At 42.6% G+C, this 10802-nt stretch overlaps 2 protein-coding genes across 2 annotated transcripts; one reads left to right on the forward strand and one right to left on the reverse strand.

Annotated features, from left to right (window-relative positions):
* The first annotated feature begins 3443 nt into the window (after nucleotides 1-3443).
* Nucleotides 3444-4858, forward strand: LOC117546236. Its single transcript, XM_034216401.1, has 2 exons — nucleotides 3444-3719; nucleotides 4311-4858. Exons 1-2 carry the CDS (start codon nucleotides 3590-3592, stop codon nucleotides 4856-4858), a joined length of 678 nt encoding a protein of 225 aa, XP_034072292.1. The 5' UTR covers nucleotides 3444-3589.
* Nucleotides 4859-5333: 475 nt separating this feature from the next.
* On the reverse strand, nucleotides 5334-6801 carry LOC117546238 (protein ANTAGONIST OF LIKE HETEROCHROMATIN PROTEIN 1-like). Its single transcript, XM_034216403.1, has 2 exons — nucleotides 6644-6801; nucleotides 5334-6178 (listed from the first exon to the last, which is right to left on the reverse strand). Exons 1-2 carry the CDS (start codon nucleotides 6757-6759, stop codon nucleotides 5845-5847), a joined length of 450 nt encoding a protein of 149 aa, XP_034072294.1. The 5' UTR covers nucleotides 6760-6801; the 3' UTR covers nucleotides 5334-5844.
* Between the last annotated feature and the right edge of the window lie 4001 nt (nucleotides 6802-10802).

A 10802-nucleotide genomic window follows, 5' to 3' on the forward strand; every position in this document is an offset into this window, starting at 1 on the left:
TAGGTTTCCCTGAGAACATTTTTAAGGCCTGCCGGCAAAGTATCTATTTCAACGGGGGTCCGGCAGACTGATTTTTGATCAGTATTTGGGTAGGGCTCTATATTCTGATTCTGATAAGTTCTTTAATAACTGAATCACAGAGTGAACCGTGGGATAGAACAGTTTTTAAATAAAAGCTAAAACACTTATTCTAATGTCATTAACAATATATAGATTAACCCCTCACCTACTTTTGTTATATTCAAAACAAATAATTAATAAATATTTCTAAATGAAATGTTATCTGTTATTATAGGTTAGGATAACACTTTATTGGAGAAACTCACTGGGTCTCTATAGTATCTTTAGTTTTGATTCAATATTATAACAAATATAATTCTGAAATGATCTGTTGTGCTGAATGAGCTGCATTTTAACTCTATTTTGTTACTTACAGGGGCCTTATTACGCTCTTTTTCAGGTTCATATTTGTATGTAGTGTCTCTACTGGGACATGTCTCCATGCTTCAATGTTCAAAAAGCTCTTTATCTTTCTCATACTGCCTGTGCTGCAGCACCTCTTTTCACCTTCTGTCTGAAACAAGAGCCCAGTCTGCTCTGATTGGTTAGCTGGCCAGCTCTGTTGTGATTGGTCAACCGCTTAGAGATGTCCCGCCCCTTAGCCTTATCACGTTCAATTTAATGGAGCGCAAGCCAATACAAAAGTAAGTGTTACATTGTGATGGCACTATGTTCTGGAAATAAACAAAGGAATCCAATGGAGGCGTTTCAGTATGGGGGGGGGGGGAGTATGGGAGAGAAACTCTATTGTAGCCTTTGCAGACCATTTACATGCACTAAAACCTATACAACACACTACAGCAGGGGTGTCAAACTCAAGGCCCGGGGGCCAAATCCGGCCTGTGACTTTTTTGCGGCCCCACAAGAGCCTGCAAAGAATATAATATGTTTATTATACGGTTACATGCAGATTTACAGAAGCACGTTGCCCATAAACTACATGTCCCACAATGCATCTTCAATTTTAGTTTTTTCCTCAGAATCTGACTTCCTTTTCAAAATGTTACTTTCTTTTCAAAATGTAATTTTTTTTTTTGGATTTTGACTTTTTTTTCCAGAATGTGGCTTTTCTTTTAAAATCATTTCGTGACATTCAATGAAGAGACTTGCAATTATTTGCCCTAGACTTCTGCTTTCAGACGTAGTTAATTATTAAGTTATTACCCTATCCGGTAATAATCCAATGCCGAGGCAATAATGTAATATAATACATTATATGATATATATTAAATATTTATTTATGTATTTTTATATAGCCCTATATATAAAACTGGCCCTTTGAGTGCAACCATGATGCTAATGTGGCCCAAGATGAAATTGAGTTTGACACCCCTGCACTACAGGAAAGGGAAAACCCCAAAAAGCATAATAGGGCCTCTTTAAGTGAGATTTTGAAAGCAGCATCGACTTACTCTACAATGTGGTTTTGCTACAATTACTAAAGTAAAACGTTTTCCACCACTGCATCTGGTTTACCATTTACAAGCCTCGTAACCTCCTCAATTACCAACATTTAGCTCCAGGACCTCATCACAAAAGCAGGGGCAGACGCTGTGAAAGCTGTGAGCCTAATGTGTACGTTTTAGTTGGTTAAGTTCCTGCAGTTAAAACAATTGGGAATTAGATGGTTGAGATGATTGAGAATGTGCTGGCAATAAACAAATCTGTCGAACAGAAATGTATTTGGTGAAAACTCAAAAACATGCCGTAAGAGACACACATTTCCACTGAGAAAATTGGCTGATTTTAACGTTTTTCAGATGTTGCATCCTCTCATTAGTCATTGGAAGATGAAACAAGTGGAGTCATTCATCCCAGATTTTTATTTGTAATGAAAATCAAACATGCATTCCTCTGCAACATAATCTGTGTTTTGAGCAACTGAGACACAAACAAAAAATACGTTTGGGATTGAGAGAAAGCCGTACTGTTCGTTCATTTTATATATCTTATCTGGGATTAATCTATCCAGAAGATTACTTGCCACCTGGACTTTTTCTTCAACTATTTAAGACCATCTCACATTTTCAATCTGGCTTTACAAAGCACAATTGAAAATACGGATGGTAAGTGCATGCCTTAAATGTTTAAGGCATGCACTTACCATCCGTATGGCTAAGGTTTATCTGGCTATAATAAAAGCCTGACCTTAGATCTTGTTCCAGGGAGTATGTGGTTAAAACCAGGTCTTCAGCTTTAAATAATGGTTTGATTCATAAAGCTGTCAGACTTTTGATCATAAAATAATGAAGTTCTTTTTTGAAAAGGTTGGTTTTATTTCTGTCCTCCTCGGGACTGATGGTTTTACAGGTAGGCCTACAACAACAAAAAAGAGTGAATGGCTGTGATTTAAAAACTCCACAGGCAAGAGTGTACTCATATATATCATGCTTGTAGAGAGCAGTCTGTAATACACATTTAAATTCTCATTTGGCACACAGTCCACACATTTCTTATCAGTTATTTATCTATGTCTTAAAGCCCCTGGAGTTCCATTTGAAAATGGATCACTCACGCTCATGTAATGATTATTCTTAGGCTGCAGCCACACAAGGACGATATAGGTCGTATCTGCTACAGTTCTCTATCAGATAAACAGTTCGGCCACACGAGGCCGACACGGAAACACAGAAAACGATAACGATAACGGGTCCCTAGGTGGGTAGATCTGCAAACGAAACGCTCTGGGGAGGCAAACGGCTCTGTGTTTACGCCTATACGATCATGTCCTGATGACGCAATAGCCCCAACTCTCCCCACCTGTCCTGCTCAGAGATCAGCTGCTGGGCTGTCAGAAGAGGGGGAGGAAAAGAGAGGCTCCGTTTTTTATTATTATATAGAATCGTTATTCATTTGTTTTAAAGCTCAATAAATAACAAAGAAGACCTCTGACCGGCACTTGTCTAATTTTGTTCCGGAAGATTTCAACTTTAACGGACATGTTGACCGGCGAAACCAGTCACCGGTATCGGTTCAACCGGTGTCAACGTGTATCCGCGCGGATACAAGCGGCCGAGATGGGTTTTCTCCGGAGGGTGGCTGGCGTCTCCCTTAGGGATAAGGTGAGAAGTTCGGTCATCCGGGAGGGACTCGGAGTTTAACCGCTCCTCCTTCGCGTCGAAAGGAGCCAGTTGAGGTGGTTCGGGCACCTAGTTAGGATGCCACCTGGGCGCCTCCCTAGGGAGGTGTTCCAGGCATGTCCAGCTGGGAAGAGACCAAGGGTTACGGCCCGTCTACACTACAGGCGTCAAAAAATGCTTTCAACGCTTCGCCCATTCATTTGAATGGGGTGACGTAGGATATTTTCAAACTTCGCCGGACTGCATTGTGGGTAGCTTGGCAAGGCGTTGCAAGCGTCGCGAGCGTCAAAAGTTGAACAATGTTCAACTTTTGAGGCTCGATGCTTTCTCGAAGCTGGCGTCAGCCAATCAAATCCCGTTTTTGCAATTCCCGCCAGTACAAGCGCTAGCCAATCAAACCGCGTGTATGCTGATCCCGCAGGTCTTGACTATTTTCCATATGTCATAAAATGGAGGACAAATTAATCATTGCTGTGGCAAATGTCCCAGTCCTGTATGACTGTACTCTGTTCACCTACCGGGACCTAAACCGGAGGAACCAGGCATGGCGGGAGGTGGCAGAGACAGTTGGTGAAACTGGTAGGTTTTCAACTGTTTGGGGAGTTTATATCCAGTTAACTTCGTTTTAGCATTGAATGGACAGCTAGTAATGTAGCATAATAACATATAACATATAATATATTAATATAATAATAAAAAAACATTATAATAAGCATAATATATAACATAACACATGCACAGCTATCAAGCATATACAGTATATTTAGCCAGCTAGTAATGTAGCATAACATATAATATATATTAATAAAAAAATATGATATATAATATAAAAGTATAAGCATAATATATAACATATAATACATGCAGAGGGTGTCGTTTTTCTCATACTGATATTCTGAACAATCTGTGCTGTTGTATTTGCTGTAAAGTGTCTCTACTGTAGGCTAATTTTATTATATGTACAGCACTTTGGCTCGACCAAAAATCGTTTATAAATGTGCTATATAAATCAAACTTGATTTGATTCACAGCTATCAAGCATAGACAGTATATTTAGCCAGCATGGAATGTAGCATAAAAATAGCATTCATTAATGGAGGAATAATTTAGTAAATTCAAGAAATTCACTTTATTATTTATTAACTTTATTATTTCATTTCATTTTATTAGATAATGTCTGCAAGAAGAGATGGAAGAGTCTGAGGGACAGGTTCCGCAAGGAAAATAATATGGAGAAGGAGGCCAAAAGAAGCGGGGCAGGGTCTGCAGGGGGGTACAAGCCCTGGCGTTTCATGGCAGTGATGGGGTTTTTAACCCCATTCATCATAGACCGTGAGACGTCCAGCAATGTCCCCCGGCAGACCCTGCCTCCATCCACCCTGGTGGCAGAGGAAGAGAGCCAGGTAGACAGTGAGTCAGCCAGCCAGTCCACCAGTCAGCCAGCAGCAGTCAGCCAGGAGGAGAATGCTGAGGTCCGGGGCAAAACACGGGGGAGGGGGAGGGAGATGTCCCCGTTTGAACGAAGTCTGCTGTCTGCTGTCAGCAATTACCCAGCAATTGCCCAGCCAACCCCACCAGTGGTGGAGGAGGACGAGGATTTGCAATTTTTCAAGAGCCTCTTGCCCACCATGAGGCAGATGACAAAGGCACAGAGGGCAAGAGTCCGCCTCGGGGTACACCAGCTAATTTTTGACGTGGACCAGCAGGACAATTTATAATTTATTCACACATACTGATCCACATTACATTTTTTTACACTCATCACACACACTTCACTCAAATAAAACATTTCAAGTATGTTATGGCTATACTGTGTCTTCACTTGTTCATGTGGTTTGTCAGTTGCAACATACCAGAAGCTTCATGTATGTCGGTATATATAATGTGCTTTCTTCTGTAATTGGTCATGTGAAAACCTATTGAAATTATGAGTGGTTTATCAGTAAAAACAGGGCTGAAAGAAAAAGGTTGTTAGTCATATCATAATATAATAATATCAATTCAAGAAACATGTTTATTAGGAATGTTTGATTTTAAAATGGCTCATTTGGAATATTTGCTCTTTAAAGAAAATGGGTAGCTCTTAAAAGAGCTTTTGGTTTGGAGGAGCCATGGTGACCCTACACCACTTTATGCTGCCATGACACTACACCCTCCTCATTCAAATAGGAGCAGAAGGTCTCCTGCAGTTGGATGGATCGGCGTGTGGCGTTGTTTGAACCCATCATAGGTGCATCGCGCAGGGTTGGAGCTTCATCACTCGACTCTGCGACGACAGGGACGACAGGTGTGCGTGATGACCTTCCTATTGTCTTCCTGCGGAGGAAGTTGTGCAACACACAGGTGGCCTTCACACACAACTCTGTTACCTCCGGGCTGGTGGTGATGACACGCCGGAACATTCTCCACTGAGATGAGAGGATGCCAAACGCACATTCAACCACCAACCTGGCCCGGCTGAGGCGGTAGTTGAACAGCCTCCTTTCACGCGTGAGCTGACGTCCAGGGAACAAACGCAGCAGGTTGTCCAGCAGCGGAAAAGCCTCATCTCCAACAAACACATGGGGAAGAAGGCCCAGCCGCTCTGCTCCTGGGATGACGGTGTCAGGTGGTAGCTGCAGACTGCCATCTCTGAGGCTCTCTCCAAAAGCGGAATTCCGCAGGCTCCCACCGTCGCTGCTCCTTCCAAAACCTCCGACATCCACTATCCTGAAGAGGTACTGGGCATCCACGACAGCCAGCAGTACCAAGGAGTGGCTGGACTTGTAGTTGAAGTAGAGGGACCCAGAATTTGGATTTGAATTTGGATCACCACGTGCTTCCCATCAATGGCACCAACGCAATTTGGAAAGTTCCAGCGCTCCTGGAACCCAGCAGCGATGGCTCTCCAGTCCTCCGTCTGTGGTACCGGCATGGTCTCCTCGACCAGCGCGGTCCAGATGGCACCCGCAACCTCCTTGACGATGACAGCCACTGTTGCATGCCCGACCCGATAGCTGAATGCTATGGTCCTGTACGAGTCACCGGTTGCCAGGTACCTGAGAAAAAAAGTTATACACCACGCAGACACACACACCACAGACACACACACATCACAGACACACACCACAGACACACACATCACACAGACACCAACATACCACACACACACACACACACACACACACACACACACACCAACACACACACACACACACACACACACACACACAACACACACACACACACACACACACACACACACACACACACACACACACACACACACACACACACACACACACACACACACACACACACACACACACACACACACACACACACACACACACAACACACACACACACACACACACACACAGGGGAGCAATACTGCGTTTACCTAGCTATCTTAATTCATGTCATTCATCTGAACTACATCACAGACTTCATTCATCCATTGCATGCATTCTCTCTCTTTATATACAGAGTCATATTAAAGAAGTAGAAATACACAAAACGTACCGTAGGCAGATGGCGAGTCGCTCGGCGGGTCCGATTGACAAACGCATACGGGTGTCTGCCTTTGCAATCAGTGGACCGACTTTTCCGAGCAACTCGTCGAACGCGTCTTTGCTCATCCTGAAGTACTGCTGAAACAGTACACCATCCAGGCGGAGCTCTTGGACTAGAACGTGGTATTCCCCCCGTTGCAGACGTTTTCTGAGTATTGTATGTACCCAACAGCGACGCACTATACGTGGCCTCCTGCGAGACATCGCATAAACCAACGCTACCGTTGCTACAAAACCGGCATCCATTTTGGCAATAGTGTAGAAGAACCGGGCTTTTTTTTGCTTTGTATGCTGGGGGCGGGCGGGAGATTCCTGATTGGTTGTTGGTCGCCTTGGGCGCGAGAAAGCGCCAAGCCTCAGACACGCCCAGCTTCAAGCTTTTTCGACGCCTGTAGTGTAGACGGGCCGTTAGACCTAAAACCAGGTGGAGGGATTATATCTCTTCGCTGGCCTGGGAGCGCCTTGGGATCCCCCAGTCAGAGCTGGTTGATGTGGCCAGGGAAAGGAACGTTTGGGGCTCTCTGCTGGAACTGCTACCCCTGCGACCCGACCACGGATAAGCGGGAGAAGATGGATGACCGGCGAAAAAAAATCTAACTGAAACTCTGCTGCACGGTCCCCTCGTCCCTTGGAAGAGGCGGAGAGGTGGGTGTTTTTCATCTGCTGGTGGACTACCGGAGAGATTTACAGCAGGAGCAGGGGCGGATCTAGACAAATATTCATGGGGTGGCAAGAGGGTGGCAGGAGATTTTGAGGGGTGGCATCCCCTGGCAGAAGTATATGCTGATTTAAATCGCAGTGTAACGGTACACGTACCCGTACTGAAATTATTCGGTATGGGCCCTTCGGTTCGGTACACTTGTGAACCGAAGGGTACCGAACGAATATAACGTTAAATGTAAAAAATTGAGAACATGAACAACTTTCTGGAAGTAATCTTAGGTATATATATCATAGAGCGACCAAGTCATTTCATTGGACGAGAGGCATACTATGAGAGCTGGTCAAAGGGATGCGTTCAAATGTAGTCAGTAATTTGAGGAAATGGCGAACGCAGATAAAGTTGAGCTCGAAAATCCTCCAGCATCATTGAAGTCTCCAGTTTGGGAACATTTTGGTTTCGCAGTTACGTACAAGGATGACGGACAAAGACAGGTGGACTGAACCAAAGCTGTTTGTCGGGATTGTTCAACTAACATTGGTTACGCGGCTGGCAATACATCAAACTTGCACACTCTTTTGAAAAGGCATCACCCAAACGTGAATATCACCGGTACCAAAAGAAAAAAGACTGAAGTGCAAACCCAACTCCCACTAGCATTTAAGCCTCCACCACTCGCAACAAGTTCAGACCGAGCCAAAGCTATTACAAACGCCAAATATCCTTATGTTGCCATGTTAGCAAAGCGCTACCTGGCTGTATCTGCTACCTCTGTCCCTAGCGAGAGGGTGTTCTCCACAGCAGGAGACATTGTTAGTGCCAGCAGATCTGCCCTTTCGGCAAGCAATGTGGACAAGTTAATTTTTCTTTAAAAAAACATGAAAATACAATGACAAGCAAGTCCTAATGTCAAGCTGGCTGCTTAGGTACTAGTACAGTACAGTTCAAATACAGATTATTTCAGTTCATCGAAATGCTGCACCTTAATGTTTATTTTATTATATTTTGTATTTATTTGAGTGAATATTCACAGTTTAATAATAATGAAAAAAATAAATATTTTTTTTAATGTTTTGTGATAATTTTTTCTGCTGTACCGAAAACGTACCGAACCGAACCGTGACCTAAAAACCGAGGTACGAACCGAACCGAAATGTTTGTGAACCGTTACACCCCTACAATCAATGTTAACTTGGAAAGCCACAATATTAATATTTTAACTCAATGACATTAGGTGATATTATTGTGGCACATCAGTAAAGCCTTACATATAAATATATAAGGTGGCAGACGTAATTTAATGAATTTTTACTGAACAATAACTGAATGAGTTTGTTTCAATCTTAGACCAGCAGTGGTACCAAATCTATGAAGACTGCTGCAATAAGTACATTCATTAACTGTCTCATCGATGTTTGTCTGAATGAATATGATACTATTAACAATCATATTATTCCTATCAGCTGTCAATCCCTTTTATGATTCACAATCACATATTCATTTATTATTGAATAAACTATATTTTTTGGAGGAGTTAATGATGAATGTTCATCAAGATGCTTGCTCACCCTCCTTCAAATTTGAAAAACAAGTAATTATATCATTATTGATATACAGTTACAACCTTGACTTTACATCAGAAAGAACAAATATTAAAAAAGTGACTAACTGCATCAGTTAGGGTTAAAAAAACAAAACGTGTATTCAGCTAAAACATATACATCGCTGCAGTAAGTTATTATCCAGTGGAAAGTCCTTGTCTACTGGCCTGGTTAAATCAAAGTGGTTACTTTCTGTTGGCTGGGCAGTGTAGTTTTACACACCGTCTGATTTTACTTTCTCAGGACTTAAAACAGTTTTTTGGGGGCAGACCCCCTCAAAGAAAACAAATATACACACGCATACAAGGTCATCATCTTAATAGTTTGTTATGCTCATCGAGTCATCCGTGAGCAGAGCATTAAGTTGGCATGTCTATTACAGCTGAATGCGGCGATTAATATTTTGTTCAGCAAAACGCCTCACAAACGTATTAAGATCCAAAGCTTTAGTGCGTTTTGATTCAATGCTGAGTACAGCCAAACTTGACATTCTCTTCTCTGTAATTGTAGATCGCAAATACCTCATTCCTTCCGTCTACTTGGGTCCGAAATGCTTCTCGATCATATTTCCAGTCTCGCGCCAGGGCCGGGGGAGGGGTTACAAGACTCGCGTCTTGTGCTGCATTCACTTGCACTCGGACATTAGAGATTTTCTCTCATAAATGTCCGATGAGCCACAACTTTTCTTTCAAAACAAAGATGCCAACTGGGGTGGCAGCTGGGGTGGCAAGGCTATTGTTTAGGGTGGCAGTTGCCACCCCATGCCACCCCGGTAGATCCGCCCCTGAGCAGGAGCAAACGCTTGCCTCGGGGAGGGAGAAAAAGAGCCACAGCGGAGAATAAACAGAAGGGCAACCATGCCCGGGAAGTCTTCTTCGCTGCTTTTGTGGTAGGAGTACAGCGCCACTTACAGGCCCGGCATATGTACTACAGCGTCTCCAGCGCTTTCGAGCGGTCTCGTGTGAACAGACACGTTTCTGGTGCCTGTGGACGGAAGACTTTTTTGATAACGATTGCGGTCCGTTTGCGTTATCGTCCTCGTGTGGCTGGGGTCTAACAGTCTGACAGATAAGGAATAGATTAAAGTCTTTGGAGTACTGTTGTCAGGGATTGACCGCATTACCTTACTGCAGCGCATACAGGACCTTTTAATATTGCTGTTTATTTTAAAACAGTTTCCAAAGGGTTGGAGCACTACCAGCACAAGCTAAATCTAGCTAACTGCCGCATAGCTTGGTGCCATTTCATGAAGGTCTTTAAAATGTTTTAGGATTTTAAAATAAATCCAAAAACAAGCTAAAATCGGGGAATATGATACGATCAGCTAGGGCTGCTCGATTATGGCAAAAATCATAATCTCGATTATTTGGGTCAATAATTGTAATTGCGATTATTAAATGCGATTATTCATTGGCTTTGAAAACATCCATGTATTGGAGAAAACATTTTTGAACAGTATGTTTTTAACAGTTGATTACCCTGAACTTTAATTCAACTGAAAAAAAAAAAAAAATGTATTTAAAAAAGAAAATAGTAATAACAATAATAAAAAAATAATCGTTTTATTTCGATTACGTTGTTTTCGTAATCGTTGCACGCCATAATTGTAATCGCGATTAAAATACGATTAATTGAGCAGCCCTACGATCAGCTGCATTTTGGACACTTAAAGACCAAATATTTGGACACCTGTGTTGCACGTATTAAATAATCGATAGTTAGACAATGTGCTCCCAACTTTGTGCTAGGGTTTTTATCCTTTCACAAATAGCCAAAGTCAAGTGCGTAAAAAGAAAATCCTCTGCATGTTGAAAGTGAGTGAGCCCAGTATTGCACACAATGCAAAT

This window comes from Gymnodraco acuticeps, unplaced genomic scaffold (genome assembly GCF_902827175.1).
Source record: "Gymnodraco acuticeps unplaced genomic scaffold, fGymAcu1.1, whole genome shotgun sequence".
Lineage (NCBI taxonomy): Eukaryota > Metazoa > Chordata > Actinopteri > Perciformes > Bathydraconidae > Gymnodraco > Gymnodraco acuticeps.